Genomic DNA, 25,022 nt, shown 5'->3' with positions numbered 1-25,022 from the left:
ACCGACATATTTGAAAAGCAATCGGAGATATATATTTACACTGGTATTTAGAGAAGTAAATGGAATCCTGCATTAACTTACCAAGAAACAACTGGAATCCAGACAAAGAAACCTGGTGTTGTGGTCCACATTTAGTGTCAGGTAATATTCATTTATGTTTTATCTTTCTGATGAAGTCAAACCTTAAGTTACTTCTTAAATTAGATAAGAGTCAGATAGTTAGATAATAAGTCAGATAAGTTTGTCCATGTTGTTGTTTTAGCGTAGTTACGACCGACAGTATCTATTTCAGTTCCAACAATAAATGGCAATAAAATAATAAACGGAATATTTGTGATCACTCCTCGTCGTCCTTTTAACGACCGGTTGGATGCTACATTGTACGACTAACGTTACTTAGTACCGTTAAATACCGTTAGCATCTCTTACTTAGCTACATTTATCATAACTGAAATGAACTAAAAGTAACTTAACCTAACTAAAACTGAAGCCAATCCAATTTTCCAAATCCATACTAGTTCGTATGGATCATTGCCGAGTCCAGTTGTTCTTAATTTGATCTGATAATCCTCATTTTCACCTGTCTCGCTGTATTTACTGATACATGTCACCATGTTTTTGCCACTCAAGGGGGGCGTGGCCCCGGGAGGAAGTGACGTCAATGCATAGAATTAGCTAAAAAAAAACACACAAATCGTGAAGAATAAGAATAAAAACTTCTTGTCAAATTGTTGAACAAAACAATCATATCTCATTGTCTACTCACAGGTTTTGAGCAGTATCACACCCCTTTATGGGCAGATTGAGTTTTCTCAATTAGTTGTCCTGGTAACGGCTCAGGTGTTGTGATTGGATAGAGAGGTCCTCATAGATATTTATGTGGCAGTTCATCGCCTCCTGTTTGACATCCAATACAACACCACAGATAACTCTGCGTCAGGACTCTGGATAAGTGACTGAAGGATTGACAACGTACCACTGCGAAGGTCATCTGTCAGCACTCAGCCGGCCCTAGATTTGATATAAATGTCAAGGCTGTTCATTCAAGTCCACCAGAGCTGAGAAACAAATCTAAAAGTGTCTGATGTCTGAAAAGAAGATGGACGTTGTTCCCCTTTATAAAATACTTAAGAGTCCGTGAGGGTAATTTGTCTTGTAAATGTAAATGCAAATAAAAGATAAACCGCTGACTTATCATGTTCTGCTTCCTGCAAACTGCCAGGATGTAACCAGAGAGAAAGAATACAATGGAATCGAGTGGTGTTTTTATATGTGGCTTCTATTGCTCACTGTTTTTGTCATGACTCAGATTTGCTGTAACTTAGTTTGACGTATCCACAGCTTCTATTCCAATGGAATAACTCCTAGAAAAACTATTGCCTGCTTTTTTTTAAATTTTTTTTTTTTTACAAAACATCAGGAGGACCGGACAGAAATGTGCAGATCATTACGAAACTCAGGTTATGGCTCATGAATGATGCTGCATGGGAAAATCTGAACTTTGTACAAAATGGCGTCATGGATTAAGTTCAAACACTCATGATCCTGCTCACTTTGTGGCGCACTGGTAGCTATCAGACTTTCATAAATAAGTTATTATTACTCTGCTTGATTTTCAGAATGACTATAGGAATCTATTCAAGGACAATGACACTATGGCTTTGTCCCTTTTAGACACAGCAAAACACAGATAAGGACTAAATGCAACGTAATTCAAATCAAATCAAACTTTATTTATATAGCACCTTTCTTACGAAATGCTTGCAAAGTGCTTCACACAAGTGGACTCCACACAAAGTGACGAACCCCCAGAGATGGTCTTTTTGGGAAGACATGAAAGCATGGATCAGATGAGGTGGTAATAATAATGATAAACCACAGAGGGCAGCATTGTTCTACCGCTGATTCAGCCACTGACATTAAAAACACCACATACAGGAAATTACTACACAGTCCAAACCAGAAAAGGCAATGGTGGAAGTGGTTTATTTTGTCCTTAGATAATTAGTTGCATATTAGCATAAAAGGCAAGTCTCTTTATATATATAGCACATTAGAAAACGACAGAAGTTGTCCCTGAGTGCTTTCCAGTCAGAGCAGATAAAAATATCTGCCTCTATTCAAGTAAAATCCTATACAAAACCAACACTAATAAAATAGTAAAACAAAAGAACAATAAGAGAGTGGGCAAAATACATTAGAGTGGACCAGCCATAGGGCAACCTCAGACCAAACTGATAGAGTATCACATTAAATGAGATTTAAATCAGTCAATAGTGGGCAGGACTTAACGTGTTTAGATTTGAGATGGGAGTGAGGAACTGAGAGGAGGCTTCAGAAAAGGATCCAGTATATGCAGCCAGACACGAGTTTGTGACTTTTTAAGGTTGCCTTACTGTGTTGTAGCTGAGTCACACTTTCATTTCCTTATTGCACTGCATTGTGGGACGTCACTCAACACAATCAGTCAAAAGCAAAATAAAGAAAGAAAGAAAGAAAGAAAGAAAGAAAGAAAGAAAGAAAGAAAGAAAGAAAGAAAGAAAGAAAGAAAGAAAAGATTTTTTTATTATAATTATATTGTCTCAAGTGTCATCTTCATTTGATAAAACATCAACGGAAATTAGGATGACATCTGGTAAAGGGTGCAAACTTCTTCAGAGACAATATGATCTTCTGGTATTTGTTATTTGTCTGCACAAATTACACAGTTATTGACATTTCACTGACGAATAAAAAAAGAAGAATCCCAGTCATGAACTCTGTTATTATAAACCTAAAATTCTTTTTATTTTTCTGTATGTACAAAAACACAAAAATATGACAACACGCATTTCCCTTTGAAAATTCATTACATTAACCTTTAATATTTCAACATTAAGTATCTGGGTATATTTAAGATAAATTAAAAAATATGCATTTACAATTACATGAAGGAAAAGGCTGGTTATATTCTAAAAACACTAAATTTATTACATAATTGGGACTAATTGCTTAATATCTGGTCTCATATTTTATCATCTATGCACGTTATTGAATCTAAATGTCCTCTCAGAAGAGTCGCTCCTGATTGAAATAGTCCCTACAGTACCGAAACAAAGAGAGATAAAATAATACTTAGCCAATTTAAAAGGTATATTTTTAGTGGAAGTCAATGGGTTTGGGACTGACTGTTTTCAAGTTTTCAAGAAAATGTAAAATACAGAAATACACTAGCCTCATCTTTTAAAGGGAGGAACAGCCTTATTACATACACTATGTAGTGGCTACTTTAAGTAAAAAGCGGAAACGACTCTTGACTGATTTAACACCTTTACAAAAAGAAACAAAAGGCTTACAGCGTTTACTCTACAAACCCAGACTGTACAACTTCTTCATTTGACTTGTGGTTTAAGTGTGTTGCAGCCAGTCCTTGAGACAACAGCTCACTGAGAGGAAACTCCTGCCGTCGCTCTTCTGTCTAGAAACTGGAGGTTGATGGGTGTAGCGGGGCAGAGCAGCGTCCTGGTGACCGGCTTCACCGTTTTCCCAGAAGGATCGGGCCTCACTTCAAAGCGCTTTATCACCTTTAATGTAAATGAGAAAGAATACATTTAAAGAAGGGGTAAAAATAGGATTCATGTGAGGCACAAGAGTCAGAGACAGGCACCATACAGTCGGTGACTAACTGATTCATTTATAACTGTAGCTTGTGGCTTAGATGGTACATAGACTCTGTGAACTGGCTGCAAAGTTACCACAGGTCAACAGTGATTTCTGAATAAAGCTAAAAAAAAAAAACTTTTGATTCGCTGGAAGTGAAAGCGGTCACAAGGGCTGAAACCTGCTTTTCTGGTTGTACACAAGGTAATAAATAGCAACATAAACAAGCAAAACCTTGCTGCATGCATGCAACTACACTTCAACACTTCCCCTCTGCCTAAGAACGGAAGTAAAACACTAAAACTAACTAAACACTGCATATATTGTTTTTTTTTTTACCTGTATGCTAGGCCTATGTATAAAAACACTATAGTGTTTTGCATTTATGAAATGAAAGAACTGCTACAGAGAAAACGAAATTTTATTTATGCATGAGAATGCATTTTGAAAAAGCAGGTTGAATGTAATACTGCATATGTTGCTTTTACCTCTGTTGTGCATAATGGTAAACCAGTCTCATCAGCATTAAATGTTCTGTTTCCTTCAGAAACTTTTCTTTTTAGATTCATCCATGGTTGGCCTACCTGGGGTTGCAGTTGTGACATATATTTAAGCGACATAAAATTAAACACATTTTGTTTTAATTTAAAAAAACAACAACTAACAAACTAAAATAAAATACATTTGAATTATAGACACGATAGTATATGTGTTAACCTCCACCGGCTGCACACGGGCACTCCAGCCTCACGGCTTAGCTTCTGATGCCATCTCTGCATACTTAGCTCTCTTGTGCTCATTAGCCTCCTCAACTGTCCACCCATGGGACAGTAAGCTCCACAAAGAACACTACCTTCTCTATTTCCGACCACAACAGCAGGTCCGGTCTCTGCTGAGTGTTCACTGTCTGCCCTGCGCTGTGCCTGATCCTCGCTGGTCTGGCCTTTTCTCCCTCCCAAACAAACATAATATGCCTATTCTCCTGTCTAGCAGATGAGGAATTTTCTTCAACCCGTATTTCCTCAGTTGCGGCTGCTAAATATTTAAGAACCTGGTTGTGGCGCCAGGTTTATAGCCCTTGGTAGAGACTAACCCTGCAACCTATCAGAATGTGTACAGACACTAAAACACAGTGGGCAGGCAGCATCCTCTCCTAACCACTGGTTTAGGTTCTGGGGAGATGGCAGCACATTATAAATAGCCCCTATCACAAATCTAATCCTACTTGCCTCCAGGCTCCACAGCTTCAACTTTCTTTTCTCTGCACTCTCCCAGTCCTTGCTTAGCTTGCGACACTGCCTCAGTGCATCCTACTGCTTCCTCTTGCCTATGAATTTCCTCCACTACCATCTTTCTCTTCCCTGTTACAGATGCCTTACTCCACGGAGGTTTCCCTGCACACAGCCCCAGGCCTCCACGCCCTCGCTGTTCATGACCTATGATCCCTTAGCCTGAGGGCGGCCTGTGCTTCCTGTACTGTTTGTCTCCGATTCCACTTCCTCCCTGTTTTGACCTTGGGGGCTGAACACCTTACTACTTAAGCTCTCTATATATTGACACATGGGCAGAGGAAGGAAAAGACACGGTGAAGTCAAGGCTGGAGCAGATAAGGGGCAATAAAGCAATCAAGGGAAAACACAGGGGGGGGAAACAACAGAAAACCAAGGAAGAACTTATAAAACTTGTAATAAAACAAGAAACTAAATACAGAACATAAGCGGTGGCCCCCACTGACACCACAGGACACATCGCCTGATGAGCCACAACTGTTTTGGAGCCACAAGGGAGGCCAACATAAATATTAGGAAGGTGGTCAAAATGTTTATTTTCATTAGTAGAAAAATGGCTTAAGCTACTGCAAGACGCAGATGAATCCCACCTAAAACACTGAACTTGTTTGGACTCTTCCCCTATGGAAGGCACGGCAACCACGCGCAGGAACATCTTCTTCCCTCGAACAGCAAATACAGTATATATGTGTATATATGTTCATCTTTAACGTGTAATTTACATTCCTCACCACCTGTTCATATCCTCCTTTTCTTTTCAATGTTCCTGAAAAACATTGAAGAACCCTGATTTCATTTATTTATTTAAATATTTTTGGGTTATTTTTTTCTTTATTCATCCATCATAAATGTAATGTTTAGTGGGTCCTCTACTCCTGTGTGACTTCAATGGGAGCAATGTGAGGGTCAAATTCCTTGTATATGAGTGTACTAGGATAAATAAAAAGGTCTCTATAAACAGATATCTGGATACAAATGCAGAGTCACCATTGGACCAGAGCCGGTAGATTGCTGCTAATGCAAACACAACATTACTGCTGCGGCTTCACAGGAAAAGCCATTAAGTGGAAAAATGCAGGCTGACTTTTATTACGAACTGGTTGTAAGATGATATAATGTGTTTGCCTGAGTGCTCAGCACTGGGAGCTATTGATCTTTTTTGGCACTGTTTGGCTCTGGAGTATTTCATGGAGTAACCGAAGAAGAAGGAGCAGCCAAAGGGATCTGCAGCATGATGCTAATGTTGGTAACTTGCTACAGAACATGGAGCCTCTGAGGTAGTAAAATATCCATGTGGTGTCGTATAATGTCCTGAGAAACGCCCTTAAAATGTATTAGTGTTATAACTGTCATCCACTATCCATCAAACTATCCATCAAATCCAAGGTCCTATGGTCATCAGCACTTGTTTTTTATTTATTTAATTCACAGAGGGTCTTCTTACCCTGGACAGGAGGAGATACATCTCCAGCTCAGCCACCCGTCGACCCAGACACGCCCTGATCCCAAAACCGAACGGCACCGACCCGAACGGGTGATTCCTGGACCTGTCATCTGTTCCCCTGAGCCAGCGGTCCGGCAGGAAGGTGTGCGGGTCGGGGAAAACGTCCTCGTCGTAGGACACGGCGTAGTGGCACAAATGGAACAGAGTCTGAGAGAGAGAAAAGACCACAATGAGACGCCGCTGCAGTAAAACCTGAACCTAAACCTGAACCCTGACAGACGCCGCTGTCTCTGCTCCTACCCTTTTGGGGAAGAGGTGTCCTCCCACCACAATTTCATTTTCGACGGTGACGCGGGCGTTTCCTGGCACCACTGGATACATCCTGATGACAACAAGAAGTTCATCTTTCATCTTTCAACTGGACAATTAGCAGTATTTTGTTGTAAAAGTGGAAAGGGTTCCTCTAACCGTAGCGTTTCTCTGATGATGGCCTTCAGGTACGGCATGTGAGTGACGTCGCTGCTGTTTGGCACCTTGCCCCCGGGGCAGACTCCTACCACCTCCTGGTATAACTGCTCCTGGATCTCTGGCTCCTTGGCCAAGTGGTACAAACACCAGGAGATGGTGTTGGAGGTCTAGAGCCCAGAGGAGACGCTCGATTTAAATTCATTAGAACTTCATAAACTAGACAACGCTTCTGTTCCTCTGTTAAAATGATTCACTCCGTGGGTTCCTCCATGTCTGAGGAACATATTCATCCCCACATTTACCCCTTTCATTGCTTCCCTTTGACCCTTCTCACCCTTTCAATTCAACCCTTCTCATCCTTTCACTTCTACACTTCTCATCCTGTAATTTCAACCTTTTTCACTTCTTCCCTTCTCACTCTTTCACTTCTACCCTCTCATCCCTCCACTTCAACCTATCACATTACTTATTCGAACCTCTCTCATCCCTTCATTTTGAGCTCTTCCAGCTCTTCCCTTTGACAGCTTTCATCCCACTTCACTTTACCCGCTCTCACCCCTTCATTTTTAACGCTTTGTATGTCTTATAGTTGAGGTGTGGTCCTCATACTGTAGTTATATATATTTTTTTGCTTTTACTTCTGTATAAAAGGAAAATATTTGTCAAACTGCCTTATGAACCACATTGATGCCTTGTGCATGCATCACAGAAGAGATATGAACTCGTCAAGGCAAGAAATGGAAAAGCTGAAGTGTACATTAATACACAGGACGAGATGTTACGATCCCTTGTGCCATGATCTTCTCCTTTAGAAGCTCAGTCTAACTGGAGAACCGACCAGCAGACCAGTGGTCAGCTACTAACTAGCCCAGCCACCAGCAGTAGGTAAGAAATTATTGGAATGTGACCCCACTCCAACCAAACATTTCTTCTTTCTGCCTTTATCAGAAATAAGATGCAACCAGACACCAGCTACGTAGCCTAGCCCACAGCGTGAGGTAATGAGAGGTGGTGGGACATGTGACTACCCTTCAACCAACACCGCTCCCTTCTGCTAGGATCAGAAATAAAACACTATCAGACACCAGCTAATAAGCCTAAACCACTGGTAAATACTCACCGTGTCCACTCCTGCCAGAAGGAGCTCGGTGATGCTGCCCAGGATCTCTTGGAGCGTCATCTGATCGCTGAGCAGCAGGTGTGTGAGATACGCTCCCTCCACGTCTCGGTCCAGGTGCACATTCTCCTGAATCTCCTCCATTTTCTTCTTCACCAAATCTTCAGCTGGGAGGCAAAACAAAAATCCGTATCATTGACTGGACTGGACGCTTTTGCCCACTAGATGGGGAAGGAGAGACGCTGTGAGGGATCTCGTCGAGCGATGACGTGGATGTAGGACGGCAACACCCTGAGCGATGGACTTTGTCCTTTGAGAGAACCAACGCAATCTGTTGACTTTGCAATTATTTGGTAGTACAACCTGAGCTCTGATTGGACCTAAATGAAGAGTGTCAGAAAAAGCACCGGCCTACAAAATCTTATGATCCGAGTAGATCTGTTATAAGAAACTAACCAAAGTAGTTTTATTTTAGTGTATAAGTATATCTGAAGATAATCCATATTTTTACACCTTACCATTTACAGTGTATATTTACTTCTATTCCTATAGCTTGTAGATTTGTACGTGTGAAAATCTTGTTTGATTTGAGTTTATTTATTTAATTTTTTATTTTATTTTTACCTTTTCTTTTTATGAGTAGTGTTTTTCTTATGTACAACTCAGTTGCTGCGACCAAGCAATTTCCTTTGTGGATAAATAAAGTCTAATTGCAGCTTTACTTCTCTATCAAGCATGATAACATCCAAATATTTGTACATCAAGAGATGTAAACTAATCCTGGAGGCAGTGCTGGACATTTGTCCTCTTTTTTGCAGTCCGAAAACTAATATTTGATTTTCCTAATGCAACTCCAATAACAAGAAAAAAGGCAGCGGTGCAAACAAAAAAAAATAAAAAATCCTTCGAAAAGGAAGAAACTATGAGAAGAAGCCAGGTCGTATGGGTGGGAGCCAGATAATTACTGGGAGATGGTCTCCCAGTAATTATCCCAACTGATTCAGTGTCTGCTCAAACAGCAGCTCAGCAGGAACACACAAAGATCCATGTGACCACAGTGACATCACGCCACCGGGTTGAAGGCTGTCATCATGTTAGAGTCAGTGGAGTCAGAAATGACCATATTAGGATGAGAGGGAGAAGCCGAGTCAGAAACACGACAAACAGTCCCGACCAGACACGTCAATCAAGCCGGGGCGCACCTCCAAACGCACCCCGCTTTGAGGATTAACACTTACTAAAGCGTGACACTGTTTACAAAAGGACAAAAAGAGGGAGATTGAAGTAGCTGGGCAGAGTTAGTGACTAAATACCTCAACACAAAGGTAGAATTGAAGGATTCGAGTGATTTTTGAATGAAGGTGAAAATGGAATGAGGAGTGTTCTTTATTTAATTTAACTACAGATCTTTACCTTTATTGTTCTTAAGTTTCTTAATCAGTGATATGACCTGACCTTTTCCAGTATGCCACCATGTGTTAATTGTCATAATTACAAAACAGTACCTTTATATGAAATTGAATCCTATGTCAGAAATCGTCTTGGTCCCAGTTTTAATAATAAATAAATATTTGGATATTTATATTGTTGATATTAGTGAACTTTTAGTGAACCCATCTTCATAGTGGTTTTACTTTAAGGAATTAACGTAACATGCATCTTGTTGTCAGTCTTGTTCGCAGCAGCCATATATTTTATGCTGTTTTTAAAGTGTTACTTTGCACTGCATGTATAACCAAGAAAATTCCCTCTGGGAAATTTTGAAAGGGCCAAGGGGGGGCTGCTGTCAGAGCCGACGTCTCCGTCAACATGGGAATCAAACCCACAACCAGCGCTAATCAGACGGACATATGATCATCTTTCACTGAGCACTGATATGTGATATGTGTGTGTCTGTATGTAACTGTAATCACATAAAGTTATCTGTGTGTTTGTGTGTGAGAGCGGAGTGCGCGCATACACGCGCATGTGTGTGTTTGTGTGTGTGTATCTATAGCTGCAGTCACGTAAAGTTACCTGTGTGTGTCTATGTGTGTGGGGGCAGGAGTGTGTGTTGTTGTAACATAAATGTATGGGAGACAGAGGTTAGCAGTATTAACAGCAGAGGAGTCCCCGATTAAAGAACTGGTCTCAGCTGTGGCTCTGGCCTGAGGATCAGAGGTTGCCATGGCAACTTGAGGTGGTTGTCAACGACGACAGAAACCCGCTGGAGTTGCAAGTTTTAAACAGGGGTTCTGCTTCTCTCAGAAAATATTTGCACTGGAGTGAATGAAGAGCAGAGAGAGATGCGATCGCACTCAGAAGTTTAAATTTTAAATAAGATGAAGAAACACGCAGTATAAAAATAGTGCCTAAGGTCACAGCCCCGACCCCCGAGGAACTATACTGCGTGTACTGGCCCCTGCAGCTAGTAAATATGAGATGAGCCATAAAAACCTTTGTATATTCATTATCCACCCTCTCTCTGTAAGAAAATAGCCTGAAACCTGCTACTTCCTTATTCGTAGCGGCGAATTAAAGCTGCTCACCGACTTTGAAGAGATGATCCCAGGTTGCAACAAACTGTTTCCAGAAGGGCAGGTAGGGCCAGAGGGACTGAGGGAAGATTATGACGACGTGGGAGAGCCGGAACATCTCCCCCACGGAGAAGATGAACTTTTTGGTTTCCTCGGGCACCACCTCGTTGATGCAGCCCATACGGGTCTCGAACAGCACCGAACAGATTCCTGCATTTCAAAATAAGAGGGTTGGAAGTCACTGAGTTTAGAAAAAGAGATTTTAAATGTACTCCTTATGGCCAGAAACTATGCACTATACTGTATACATGCAATATTAAAAACCCTATATGACAGTCAACATTGAGATACATTAGGCCTGGCTCAGAATGGGAAAACAATATGCTATGGACTTGATGTTTTGCATGAATTTTCATTTGAAACCAGTCCTGAACCAAATTTGTGTTGAGTGTGTCATTGTTTATCGGTTACATCATAATGTAAAAACAGTAGCAGGCAGAAAAGCCTGAGCAGATGCCTGCACATCAAAATAAATTCTGCCAAGCCATCTCAGTGTTTTTTTTTTATTTAGTTTTTTTGTTAGCCTGCAGCCAGTTTTCTTTGCCAGTTCTTCCCGTCCAATGCCTGAACTTGTTTGATTGCATTCAGCCAGAAAACAACACGTGAAAATAACAGTGATGCTATTTCTTTTCTTTATGGACGTGATGTCGTGCGCACGTTTTCGTGTTCGCACTTGAACGAGCATTGCCTGAAGATAAGGGGAAAAAAATATCCTAAAGCAAAAGTATGTGAGCAAGTGCAATCATGTAAAAGTATGTGTCGGATTTGTTCTTTTTTTTATGTGTAATTAAGTAATAAAATGCGTTAATGTAGCAGACAGAGAGCAGATAAGATGAAAAGAGGTTTCATGACAGAAAAAGGGGGAAAGTCTGGTACAAAACCAGGTAACATTGGTTAGTGGTTAGTTTTACAGTTCAGTTTAGGCACTGATTAACAGGATGCATACTGGTAATCACAGGGAAGAAGATGCACTGACAGAACGGTTTCTCTCCTTTAAACAGAGATTGTTGCTGGTTTGTGGCTTCGTATTTGTGATACACAAAAACAAATAAGCACATTCAGGGAAAGACTCCAGTGGTTGTGGAAAGAAGTGTGTAAGAAATGATTAAATGAACTTAGGTGAACTACAAAGCTGAGAATAACCCCGGTCAAAGGTGGCTAAACCTCCCTGTTGGATCTGATCAGGGTTTATCTCACAGTATCTAATCAGCTGCCAGGGCCAAAAGACTGTCTGAATGACTGCACACAAGGTCACTAGACAACACACTAAAGAGGCCTGTAATGGGTCAAGGACAAGTGTATGAGGGCGATTCCCTCTGTCATCCGCCAAGGCTGTGCTTCACATGCATTAACCACCATTTTCTTATGCAGTTTTGTAGAATTACAACCCTATGGTCTTATATATATATTCTTATTAATTTTAAAGTCAGTTATCAAGTCAAGCTGACCTTCAAAGGCAAATTTGTAGAGTTCGTCCGTGAGGTCGTTGACCATAACCCCCTGTCCGCTGGTTTCCCTCAGCCGGGCCACTCTCTCAATGAAGTCCGTCACCACCTCGTTGATGCAGTCAGAATAGGAGGAGACGTGCTTGGGCTTCAGCATCCGAGGGTTCAAGATGCTGCGGATGCGCTGCCACTTGGCCCCGAACCTGCAAACCGAGATTAGTGTGAGGAGATGAGCAACCAGGTGGAAGGACATCACGTTATGTAACATTCAGCTGTGAAGAGCTGGAACTCAGCACCCAGCTGGATGATTTAATAATTTAGTTTATTCCCCGAGGCTGCGGTTGATGAAATGACACCAGCGTCGCCTGAGAGAAGGTGTGTCCAAATTATTGACTGGTAGTGTATGTGCAGTTCAGGCGGAAAGAGGAGCAGAGTGACATGGCCACAGCCCAACCCTCCTCCTCGCACTCCGCCTGTGGCTGGTTCACCTGCTGCTCATCAACTCATCTGTCTGTGCAGCACATTCTGTAAACCCGGCTATCTCCTTTTATCTATGCTGTGTAGGACAATTTCTGTTCTCCTTCTGTTCAGGTTGTTCTCCGCCTGCCTCCAACCACACCGCTGATATATCCATTCTCCCATCCAGGCTTAACCCTCAGACAGCTGAGCACATTAAACCTGCCTCCATTTCTTCCTCCACCATCGGCACATTCTTATGCCGGCAGCGACTTGTCTTGGAGCTCTTTTGATTTTCCGTATTCTCACATCGCCAGCTGGTAGCTGAATTGTGGACACTGTGGAATGTGTGTGTGTGTTTTGAGAGAATCAGGCTACCAGGGAAACACAGTTTTCCAGCCATTTCCAAGGACATTCTTTCTTTATTGAGGTGCAGTGACAGGGCAGTAACACTACAAGAGTTAGGCTGAAAAGATTCACTCTGCACACTTTATTTTTTTGTCTTACATTAGCATTAGTGAGCTCTTTTCCTGAACCTTCCAGTGCACAGGGGGAGATATTTTAGGTCAGAATTGAAAGAAATGTGAATCTAAACTTTTAGTGAAACCAGGAAACTAAACACAACACTTGAACGTATTTACTAAAGTTTGCAATCTGAGACAGCTAAGTTTATAGAACATAAAGAAAAAGTGTCTCTTACTCTGTCAAGGGTCCGTGGGCCTGGTTCCTGACCTCTCTGTATGTCCTCCAGTGGGGCATGTCTGTTCGGAGTGGGTGTCTCCCCTCTTGTCTCAGTACTTGCTCGATCAGGTCGGCGCTGGCCACGTTCACCACAGTCATGGGACCGAAGGTAGACTTCCACAGAGGACCGTAGATCTTTTTGTGCTCGATCTAATAATGGGAGTTAATGTGAGTTGAGTTGAAGGAGGGATCTTTTGTTTTTCAGGTGTGAAACGCGCACGCGTAACATATCAATAAGGCTACAGGTTTAGAGGATCAGTCTTCCAAGATGATAGAACACATTTTTTTTAACTGATTTTAATCACTTTATACCATGTTTTGCATAAGAGATGAACAGATCTACAGAGGTTGGATATATTTAAAGAACTGGTGTGTTGGATTAAGAGCCATCTAGTGGTAAGATTAAATTGCAACCTTCCCAAATTGTAGGAGTAACGTCTGGTTGCTGTCGTTTCAGTGAATAAACATTAAAGTCCACTTCTGGAGACTGTGTTTGGTTTGTCTGTTCTGTTCTACAATAGAAACATGGAAGCCCTCTTGATCGAGTATGTCTGCGTTTTGATGCTGACATGTAAACTGTGGCTCAAGCCGCCCAAATCATAAAGAAAACAACTTCTCACTTATCTGAAATGAAGTCTACCTCGATCACCATGTCTGTTTGTATCAGTAATAAACCGAACTGCACGCCTATGGAGCTAGCATGTACTTAAAGGACCAGTATATGGGATTTAGTGCCACCTAGTGATGAGGTCGCAAGCTGCAACCACATGAATACCCCTCGTTTAGCTCCTCACTTCAAAAAGTGCATTGGGGAATCTATCTATGGTTGTGGCTGATTTAATATATAAACACAAAAGTCCCTCTCTTGAGTCAATGCTTAGTTTGTTTGAGCTCTGCTAATAAGAGCCTCTTTAATCCAACATAACAGTCATATAACTGGGTGTATCTTGTAGAAACTACCTAGTACTCATTAACATAATAATAAATGGATAATTAAAGAATAAATTCTGTTTATGTAGTGGGCTCATTCTGACTTGCATGTGTACATTGTGGGCAACAGACATCAAAGTAATTGCCAAAAAGAGGCAACGGGTTTGTGCAGAAAGTTTGACTGTGTTTTTGTTAACAATTGCAGCCAGTGACAGACATGTATAAAGTACTAGAGACTCAGACTTGAGTAAAAGTACATGCACTCTATCAAAAAAAGTGACTTAAGTAGAAGTTTAAGTGTCCTTTAAGCACCACACTTAAGTAGAAGTACTAAAGTATTCATCCTTTTTTTATATACTTGAGTATTGCAAATAGTTTATTTAAATATTTACTACTCAAGTACTTAAAGTGATAGTACAAGTATTGTGTTATCTAGTTATTAAAGAAAGCAGTCAACACTTTGAACACCATTGTTTAAATCATTTCAAATGTTTAGCCTCAGGGACACTCGCGATTCCTTTGGCTGTAGCAGTAGCACAAGGTCAGGAATGTACAAGATAGAGTACATGTACATGTACAGTTACTAGCCTCAGGAGTAGGCTGCCCATTCCCAAAATGCAACATGAAAGATGAAAACAAAATAACATTAGAGGGAGCTCCCAACATTGAGAGACAATGCAAGTGCTAAACTGAACTGTCTAGCTAGCTAACATTAAGTTAACTAATGTTAGTCAGGCACTAATATTATTAATATTCGCCAAAAGTAACTATACCATCGATATACAGTTTTGTACATATGAGCGTCTTGCCCATATAGTGTGGCTAGCTCGACTTTAACTAGCTAGCCATTATACGTTTTTAGCTCACGCTTGACGGACCATGTTTACATAGTAATATTTGCTAGGATGTATGATTGGACAGTGCGCGCTTGTGGGCGGGGTTTTGCGAAAGATCTAACGATGCAGCACATAAAACAAAAATGTACAAGTATGAAAGTCATCGAAAATTTGCAGTGAAGTATAAGTGGAAGTAGGAGAAAATAAATACCCCATTAGAGCACAGATACAGCATTTTAGTACTTAAGTGCAGCGGTGAAGTATTTCTACTTCGTTACTATACATCTACAGGCGGAGACGCGTTGCAGACACCTGTTGCGCCACAAACATCCTGTTTCCTGTTCCACAACCTGCACCATAGCCCGAGAGTTTACGTTACCGACGGGAGAAGACACATTTTCTCATGGTTATCACGGAATTCAAGGTTTGTTTGGAGCCTTTTAAGAATCAGTGCCCCACCACCTGACCCCTGACTTGTGACAGCCTCTCCACAGAAGGAGGAATGACAAATGTAGAAAACCTCTGTTTCAAGCGATTTTCCCTCTCTATCACCACGTTGTTTTTAAAAGCCGGGCCACATGCACCCTAACAGTCCTTGTATTGACAGAAACCAGAATGAGATAATTGACACTGACAGCAGAATCTGGGGCGGAGGGAGGGGAGAAGTTTGCGCTACGGTTCAAATGAAAAACAAAGAATCCTCGACCTCCTCCCCGACTTACTTGTATCTGATGCATCTTTGGAAAATACCCTTTCACAAAAAGCCAATTCAGAGTAGTCAAGAAACTGGGTCCTCCCAAATCATCCATCGTCTTCAGCTTGTTGACACCCATCGAGGTGGTGGTGGTGGTGGTGGTGGTGGATGAGGCTGCGTCTCTGCGGTGGATGTCCGTCAGTGAACCCAGCCCCGCTGTCCGTTTCTGGATCCCTTTAAACTGCTGACAATTCACCCGCAGTCCGGGGATTACTAGAGATTTCCTCAACATTTTATCCGTCTATTCGCCTGCAGTGACAGGAGGAGGAGGAGGAGGGGGTCCACGCAAGAGTTAACAATCCCCGTTTGTTTTCTCCGGCCGGCGAGACTGAGCAGAGAACAGCAGGTCCTCTGTTCGCAAGCGAAAGAGCGCAGCAGATCTCTTATTCCGTCCTTTGAGCCAAATGTGGACTTCGATACTGTCATAAACGCTGGTTGCACAGAGACTTCAGTTAGCACGAACACAATGAATAAAATAGATAATACATTTAAAAAAAAAAAAAAAAAAAAAAGGGAGAGAGAGAGAGAGCACTCTATTCCACGACAAATTTTCCGTGGAATAAAAGCGCCTGACGCCTGCGATCACCTCCCAGACTAATGAGCGCTTCTGTGCGCCAGTGCGTCTAATATGACATGTTAACCTCATATGCGAACATCTCCCGGTGCGTACCTTGAAAAACAGCACGCGTGAGTGTGCACAGCGGCGACACCGGCAGACTGTGCTCACATCAAATATCGATTTCATTGTGTTCTGTTCTGCCAAAATAGCAAATAGTTCCTGGATGTGTCAATATGAGTCAGTGCGTGTGTGTGCGGACTTGCAGGAGAAAACCGCACTCAGAATAGTTAATTTCTGCAAACTTGAAATAGTGCAAACATTCTCAGCCTTCACCTGAGGGGAATTTACACTGATCTGGCATAACATTAGGACCTAATATTGTGTGTAGGTCTCCCCTCGTGTCTCCAGAACAGCTGTGACTCATCAGAAAATGGACATGGGCCTTCTGAGGGTGTCCTGTGGTGTCTGGTAACCGGATGTTGTTATATGGACCCTGTTGGAGCTATTTGTTATTCTTGTTATAAGTAATATTAAGTATTTTTATTGTAATTATTTGTTAGTGCTTTTATTTTGAAGGTAACTGGGTCAAACCAAAAAGGGACAGGAGAGCTAGGTACTGGGTACTTTTTTTTTTTTTACCAGGGTGAGACAAGGTGAGATTTAATTCAGTTTAATTCCCTAAGTGCCCTAGTAATTGTTCCATTATCTTCTTTATCAGTTTGAGAGAAATAGCTGCTACAGGTCCTATGTGGGGAGGGTCCTCTGTAGATCATCCTACAGATACTTGATCAGTTTGGAGGCCGACTTTGGAGCGTTATTGCTATGGGGTGGGGGGGCGCCTGGTCTGGTCTGGTCCAGGTGGGTGCTACATGTCTAAGTAACATCCACATGAACGAATGCCAGGTCAAAACGTTTCCCAGCAGAACACTGAATTGTCACAAGATGATCAGTGGTTTTAATGTTGTGGCTGATCGGTGTAAATAACACTGTTACATAGCATCCACTTCTTTACTTTTTTTTTTTTATCCACTTCTTGTTGTGAGAGTGGGAAAGGCGTTAGTCAACCCTAGGTCAGTTTTTTGAGATTCATGAATTTCAGAATATTGTTTAATTTGTGTAGAAAAGACCAAGAACGACAATTCACGTCCTCATCTCTGCTTTTCTGCATCGAGTCTTGCAAGTTGTACCTCATTCAGCTTTAGCATGATGTCATAATAGAAATGAGAAATTCATTTTTGACTCATAATTTTTGTCTAAAGGCTACAAAAACTGCCATCTCACCTTATATAACTTGCTAATTAATTAAGTCTATTAAATCTACTGCATGTTTGGCCACACTTACATTCTGAAACAAGACTTGGAAGTAAAAAGACTTGAAATAAAAGTATTCCTGAGATATTATGCTCACAACAATGGACCACACAGACACCCTTAAAAAAAAATACAAAATCGGGCACAAGAAACAAGTAAAATCTTTATTTTTCTACAAAGAAATGACTCTTATAGAATGTACAAATGACTCTCCGGCGTCACCTTTCTCCTGAAGCCTAAATGCATATTTAACTTCTCAACTTCAAAGACACGTTCTCATTCTGTCGCTGTTTTCAGTCAGATTCCAAAACAACGCAAAAACGACGACAACAACAAAAAAAAAAAATAAAAGAACAGCAGCTTTCCCGTATGTTGCAATAGGGCCTTCGTTATCACTGGCTGAGGAAAATAACCAAAGGCACATGAAGTTCTTTAAGACTCACGCCGAGCTGCAGCATCAGCGACAGCTCCAACTAACCTGCACTTCAGATTGCTTCGATATTAAAATATATATAAAATATAAGCAATTCACCATCGGCTGCGTATATTTAGAAATATAAATAATCAGATTCAAGTATTGCAGGTTTAAAGCTACAAAGCGCGACCCTATCTGAGCCAACTGAGCACTAGTGCACTACTTCGCCAGAAATCAACTTAAATACGAAATCATCCTCAACTTAAGAGACATTTTTTTACTTAAAGCTGCAATAATCAGTATTTGATATTAACGAGTAGATCTGTGGGAGGATTGTGAAGCTACACGTAAGCATTTGGTTACGCTCCATGGAGAACTTTAGCATCTTTCAGCTGATTGTTTTGGTTTTTCCGCCCAACAAACAACAAAGTTCTGAGATATCGGGGAAACACAGCGGAGCATCCGGAAGCCAAAGAGCTGAGAGTGAATATCAGTGATGCAAGAAAACATAACGACTGGATTCCAATTTTGATCTTTGACTTAACTAAACACTTGCCAAAATATAAATGTTAAGTTTACAGCTTGTTCTGTTGCCTTTAATGCGGCCGAAAGGAATTTAAATTACTGCAGCTTTAAATTAATGTTTGCTGCAAATAATCCTAAACAAAAACAATTAACCTTTAATGTAAAAAGCATAAAACTGTCATATCAGTGTGGCTCATCCGAGACATATTTCCGTTATGGCAGTTTTAAAGTTTTCAATCGAAAAGTAGTAACTGAAGCTCGAGCAGAAATCTGACCTAAGGCACAACTAACGTTGCTAATGTTGTCGAAAAATGAAGAAACAAAGGTGGTGGTTTGAGACGACCGACCGACGGGCGGAAACATCCATCTGCACAGCGTGAACGCCTTCCTGCCTCTCACATTTTCTTGGTCACCACGCGAAAAAACATCCAGTGAGATACATCACAAATAGTCTGACATATTTTTTACCACATCTCTTACGCAAAACAACATCACATCTGTCTGAACTCAAGCGTCTCTTCGACGTAGTCTTCGCACACACGCGCGCACTCGCACAAAAAAGCAACGAACATAAGGTTTGGTGGCAGAAAAGCAACACATTAGATTTACTAGGAGAAGTGTGGATATGGAGAGACGACACTTTGACATTAAACGAAGCAGGAAACCGACAACGTGTCAGCGACTGGCTGAAAACCCTCCGAGCTCCTCGTGTTTTTTCAGTCACTCTCGCTGCCGGATTCACTCAGCTGGAGGTCGTTCTCTGAAACACAAGCAGGTGGAAACACAAGAGGCTCCAGTTAAAATGAACAAAAAGGTGGAGAAAAGGAAAAAGAATAGCAACAGTGATTGTGGAAAGTTCTCACCATTGAATCTAATTTTCACCTCAGTTTTAAGGAGGAATGTGTAAAGAAAAGCAAATTCTCCAGGTGGAGATTGTGCCGTGTTGTCTGATGCACTCATTTCTTATCAGATAGCAGGGAAAGAACAAAACATTACCGACGTAACAGCAGCACACAGTGTACGCTCTGGACCTCTAAATGATACTATTGTTGCTTTTTAGGTCGACCCAACACAAAAGATGACAAAATCAGCAAATCCAAACATCCAGGTCTCCGTGTCGTCTCATTGTGGCAGCGGCGTAAAAAGCCCGACAGAGAGTGTCGCTTCATGAAATGCTAAAAGCAACTCCTGGGTTATCCCATCCATCCATCCTGCTCTGCAATAGTCACTTGACAAAGCAATTGGAGCCACTAAGCTCCAAAATTGTGGAACAACCTGCGACTGGATCTGAGATGAGTAAGCTACACTGACGTAAAAGCCTACGTTTAAAAGTTATTTTATTTTATATTCTCCCATTTTTTTTATTTATACATTTTTATTTATCTATTATTTTGTTGATATTGATATTTTATTATTCTAACTTAATTATTTTAAGTTGTCTTTTTTACAGTTTGCATTAGTCTCCATGTGTATTTTTGTTGTTGTTCCACTTTTTTTTATATATACATATATTTTTGTCATACATTCAAAACGTACAGCAGTTTGAATGGTATTCACTTGTTTTCTGAAAGGTGCTATATAAACAAAATATAACTAATATATTATATATTAATATATAATATAGTTAATATTTTTCAAAGTTTTTCCAATAAACCCCAACTCCCCATATGTCCTGCAGAAGTGAAGCAGCTACTTGGTGAGAGGCAAAAACTCTACCATGAACTGACATTACATTGACCCACTGCGACATCTTGTGGTAGCAAGTGGTATTACAAGCCCCAAAGGGCCATGTACAAAAAATAAATAAAATAAAGATTAAAATGTCAGGTTGAGTGAGGGTGAAGTTATGAAAAAGAGTTGGCATCACATTCTATGTAAAAAATAAGGAAATATAAAGGGTTTTAAAAGAACAATAAGCTCCTTGAGGCGGCTACTCACTGAGCGTGTTCATGAGGCCTCCTCCGCTCTCCTGGTGGCGACTGTTGGTGCTGGTGGTGATTATGGGCATGCTCGGGTTGGCCGGGGCCGAGAGAGGCGCAGCAACAATGCGTTCGTCTTCTGAGTCGCTGCTGCTGGAGCTGTCGTCACTGCTGGAGGACGACGAGCTGTTCGAGTCCGAGGAGCTGTCGCCGCTGCTCATCTGATCCATGACCCGGGCCTCCGCCATCAACTCTGCACACGGTGGAATAAAACCAAAACAAAGATGGAGCAATGTGTGGCAATTATCCCTCTTTAAGGAGGGGGAGTGTCCTAAGCAAATGGTGCAAATTAGAGGTGCTGATACAGATCGAATTTTACACTACTCAGTATTTACAATATCTCAAAAAGAAAACAAATGAAAGATGCATAGAGGGTAAAAGCAGAGGTGCATGAAAGTCCTCATTCGACTACTTCCTGCCTCAGAAGCTAATTATCAGGCAGGATTCAGTCATGTGGCGATAACGTGATCTACAAGCAGCGTCGGAGGCAACACCCACAGGTGATAATTAATCTTGCATGGAGGAAATATGCAGCAAATCTTCAGTCTCACCAACGAGTTCAGCGGATTATTTCTCCATCGCGCTGCCACAACCGCATGTGGTTCCGATGCTACTTTTGCGTTTTGCGTGGCTCTAAGAGCCGACTCCATACTTGATGCATGCTTTCTGTGCCGTGCTGTGTTTTTTTAAGTGTGCACTACTTCGTCTCTTCAGTGCCTGCGATGTATAGAGGGTATGCACGTGACATCACAGCAAGCAAGAAACCGTGTTTTTGGTAAATTCCTGCAGCTTTTTAAAAACTATTTTTATAATTTTCTTTCCCCTACTTTCCCACCTTCTACCTGTGTTGACAATATCTTCTATTGTAATTCACTTTTAGGATGCATTTTACCACCTGGCCGGTGACTACAGCTGGAAATTAGCTTAATTAGCTAAAGCTAGTTCAAATCCGCTGTCCATTTAGATAAAGGCACCGCGCTACCTCTCTCAATGTCGTCCATGGGGGAGGCTGGGGAAGCCTCTCTCTTCTCTTTGGGGGGAGAACTCTTGGAGCTGGATGAGGTCTTGTTGCTGCTGCCGCCGCCGCTGCTGCTGCTCTTCATCTGCTGGCTCAGGCGACTGGTCTGTTGGTCCAGGCGAGAATGAATCTTACTGCTGCCCTCAGCCCTGGAAGTGCACATCAACAGGACGAGTAAGGACATAAAAGTCTGCACAACTAGTTTCTGAAACATCAGTGTGAAATATATTGAGATAAATAAAGTTATAAGACAAGGCAAATAATATCAAGTGCATTTGTTTTCGACTCTTTCTACCCACCTGGTCTTCTTCACAGCTATGTTGCTGTTGAGTTTCTCCAGTCGATATTCTCCTGTGTCATGGTTCACGATGAGGATGCACTCTTTCATGTAAGGCCTCTTGGATCCCTTGAAGACTGTTACCGGAGCACTTGAACCCTAAAAAAACAGCAAAATGGCCACAGAGGTAAAGTTGATGCCAGGATTTAAAAAAAAAAAAAACTCGAAGCCTTGTTCTCCCAGAAAGTTTTCTTATGTTGAATTAAAAGTATGTGGCTCACCTCAGGAAAAAGATTTGGATGATATGGTTAAAAATAAAAAAATAAACATCAGATTTTCAATTTCAGTTTATTTTTTTAAACTGAAACTTAAAAATGATAATAATAATATATCTATTTTTCAAATTAAGTTAAATTTAGAATTTTCTATGTTACAAACGCACCAAAATCAATGTTTTTTTTTGTTCTATTCCACCTCCTAGATCCTAAATATGTCTCTACTCCCCTCAATTGTAGCCGAAGCCTTGAGTATAAGGACGACTGTGTAATCCCTTCAAATCCACCACATCTGTCAGGGAGAACAGGGCCTCTGCAGGTTTGAACAAGTGTAATTTAAATTTTTTAAGACCTTTTCAAGACCATTATGGGTTAAACTTAGGACCCACACAAAGTACAAACAATAAGAAAAATTGGCTACCCCACAACAAGTTGTTTCTTTTTGGATGTTTGATTCAGTCTTTCATCAAACATGAGGCTCAATGGCCCGGAGACGTTTGAAATGAGATTTCTTTTAGTAAACCCGGCCAGTTCTTGTTATGTGTGCAGGTGCAGGTCTCTTGTAGTTGTAGTTTTATTTCTGTGTATTGCTAATAGTTATATTTCATAAAGAACGACACTGAACTAAGGGACTGAAGAAGAAAAAAATGCTTGTATTTAAGACTTTTTAAGGCCTTAAATTGTGGTTATGATTTTTTTTAAGGAAACCTTGGAGAAGCTGTGGAGCACCACACCACTCACCTCTAAATTGGGTAAAGTAATAGTAACTTGTTCTCCTTTGCCCACTTCGAGCTCCCCTTCACATGCTGTATCGATGGATGCTGGTTTGAAGTCATCTGTGGCAAAAAAGGCAAGAAAATCAATACCTTTATTAGATTATAAAGCGTTAAATAGACTATACACAATAATACAATCTCTACATTTTCAAATATGGTTGTTGTTAAGTCCTGTAGGTCTTCACCGGTGCCACCAGGTGGTGCTATTGCACAGGTTGACGCAATGCTAACTTGAGCTAACATTTTGACAGCTGGAGGCATCAATTGTTTGTAATGTACGAGGCCAACTAACATATTAACACCAGGAATCGACGTTTTACGAAAACAGACAAGCGGCAGGTGGATGTTAATAAACTGACGAGGCGGTTAAATGGCGTCCGTGTCAAACAGCTGTCTTCGGCTTTTTAGCTTATGAGCTAACTAGCACGCTACTGTTAGCCACCGTAAGAGCCAGACGTAACCAACTGATTCAAAGTCCCACTTACATCGCACTGTGTGGTAGGCACTTTTAGGGTGTTTCTCGAAGGTCTCTCCTAATTTCAGGACATGTTCTTGATTGTCAAAGTTGGAGAAAGCTGTGCCATTCATTCTCGGAGTTTCATGAACTTTAGTTTCCGCTGTTTCTTTCTTTTCTTTTTTCTTTTTTTTTTAATCCGATACCATGTAGCCCCGCCCCCTTAGTGGGTGTCTCTGTTGTGATTGGTCGAACGGTCAAGCGCCCTCTTCCGGTTTCTGATTGATTCATGGCCTGTCAATCAAGGTTAAGCAACAACGGGGCAACTTCAGTGCAAATCAGAAAAGAAAAGACTGTTTTATTGAGACTGTTTTGTGTTCATTGCATAAAAAATACAAATAGATAGATAGTAAACATATACACACTCAATATACAAATATATATATACTATATAGAAGAATATGAACATTTACAGTGGGAATGTGGTGGGTTTAGTTGTGTCTAGCACATCATAGCTGATGTTATATACTTTTATATGTCTTACATTTATGTCATTTCAATTTTGTTAATAATTAAAACAAAGTGCTCTGTTTTTCTTTCATTCTTATTTCATATAAGCATTCGTGGCAGATATTAGAATGATCCACTATCTGATTATGACTGGGCTCGATAGTAAATCTAATTACTGAATTGTCTAGAATCGCTCAGTGTGGAGGTCCTGAACGACTGGCAATGAGACTAATGAACTGTCGCAGTAGCACTTAACTTGACTGCAGGTCCACAGGCTGCGGGGGCTTTGAGCTCCGTAAACCTTGTGTCAGTGAAAATAATCTCTTTTCCCTTCTTTAAACTGTTAATGATTCCTAAGCCTTAAATTCCTGCCCTGCCTCCACTTCACGGAGGCCATATGCTCTGCTGCCTTCAAACATTAGAGGATCAACATCTAAGAGGAATGTCGAGATTGCACAAGCTTGTTATCTACACAGACACAAAATGTGAGTGCTTTCTGTCCACATGAGGCAAACGCTTGTATGTGCAGGTGTGCGACTGAGAGTCCCAGAGTGGAAAAGTGTTTGTCTAGGAGATGGAAGTAAACACCTGGAGTGAAAGGTAAAGACAAATACTGGGCCTGAAATTATCCACCTTTGGGGCCTTGAGCTAGTATAGAGTGATCAATTGCAAGACAATTTTGAGTAGAAATAGAGGGGACTGATCAACATCTTTATGACGCAGCCTGAAAATCAACCAAGACGGATTATTAAAAAAGACAGTTTCATTGTTTCAAATGTGAAGGCAAAAAAAAAAAAAAAAGTCCAGCATAAGTCTGTCTCCATGGATGGAGGCAAACAGTCCTCTGGTGATATCAGTTACTGTGGGGGTTGCCCCTGGACTCTGGGAGGCGAGGTTTACTGTTTCCAAGCAACTACTCCACAAGTTCACAATAGCGAGCTCCCAGGTCGTAAGCCAGTCTGCAGGGTCCAAAGAGCTCAGGCGATGCAAAGTAGCAAAACTGCGCTAGGACACGTGCAGTTGAATGTTTGCTTGATAATGTTGCAGATTCATCATCACATTAACAGTTACATGTCAAGGGATAATTGGCCGGTTTTTCGTTAATGCGTCATGGCCACATGTGTACGACATGTTCTGCACAAGTTTTGCAGAAGCTACAGTTTGACATAAGCCTGATACAGGAAGCTGTGGAAACTTTTGCAGACAATACTGTCCAGAAACAAAACAA

General features: G+C 41.2%; 2 protein-coding genes across 2 annotated transcripts; both read right to left on the bottom strand.

The window, feature by feature from the left end:
- Positions 1-2,758: 2,758 nt before the first annotated feature.
- On the bottom strand, positions 2,759-16,378 carry si:dkey-91i10.3 (cytochrome P450). The gene is made up of 9 exons (XM_047601999.1): positions 15,664-16,378; positions 13,135-13,325; positions 11,982-12,181; positions 10,486-10,683; positions 7,961-8,124; positions 6,841-7,007; positions 6,673-6,754; positions 6,373-6,579; positions 2,759-3,563 (listed from the first exon to the last, which is right to left on the bottom strand). Exons 1-9 carry the CDS (start codon positions 15,925-15,927, stop codon positions 3,423-3,425), a joined length of 1,614 nt encoding a protein of 537 aa, XP_047457955.1. The 5' UTR covers positions 15,928-16,378; the 3' UTR covers positions 2,759-3,422.
- Positions 16,379-17,715: 1,337 nt separating this feature from the next.
- On the bottom strand, positions 17,716-23,506 carry eaf2 (ELL associated factor 2). Its single transcript, XM_047601616.1, has 6 exons — positions 23,316-23,506; positions 22,796-22,890; positions 21,802-21,938; positions 21,467-21,651; positions 20,444-20,677; positions 17,716-19,265 (listed from the first exon to the last, which is right to left on the bottom strand). Exons 1-6 carry the CDS (start codon positions 23,416-23,418, stop codon positions 19,222-19,224), a joined length of 798 nt encoding a protein of 265 aa, XP_047457572.1. The 5' UTR covers positions 23,419-23,506; the 3' UTR covers positions 17,716-19,221.
- Positions 23,507-25,022: the final 1,516 nt, after the last annotated feature.

Source organism: Mugil cephalus, chromosome 12 (assembly GCF_022458985.1).
Source record: "Mugil cephalus isolate CIBA_MC_2020 chromosome 12, CIBA_Mcephalus_1.1, whole genome shotgun sequence".
Taxonomy (NCBI): domain Eukaryota; kingdom Metazoa; phylum Chordata; class Actinopteri; order Mugiliformes; family Mugilidae; genus Mugil; species Mugil cephalus.
This window is presented reverse-complemented; position numbering and strand designations above follow the sequence as displayed.

Coding starts and splice junctions, on each gene's coding strand:
- si:dkey-91i10.3 (XM_047601999.1), bottom strand. CDS start 15,927: ATGTTGAGGAAATCTCTAGTAATCCCCGGACTGCGGGTGAATTGTCAG. Junction 13,326..15,663: donor CAAAGATGCATCAGATACAA/GTAAGTCGGGGA, acceptor TCCCATTATTAG/ATCGAGCACAAAAAGATCTA. Junction 6,580..6,672: donor GACACCTCTTCCCCAAAAGG/GTAGGAGCAGAG, acceptor TCTCTCTCTCAG/ACTCTGTTCCATTTGTGCCA.
- eaf2 (XM_047601616.1), bottom strand. CDS start 23,418: ATGAATGGCACAGCTTTCTCCAACTTTGACAATCAAGAACATGTCCTG. Junction 21,652..21,801: donor ATAGCTGTGAAGAAGACCAG/GTGGGTAGAAAG, acceptor GTGCACTTCCAG/GGCTGAGGGCAGCAGTAAGA. Junction 20,678..21,466: donor CATGGACGACATTGAGAGAG/GTAGCGCGGTGC, acceptor CACCGTGTGCAG/AGTTGATGGCGGAGGCCCGG.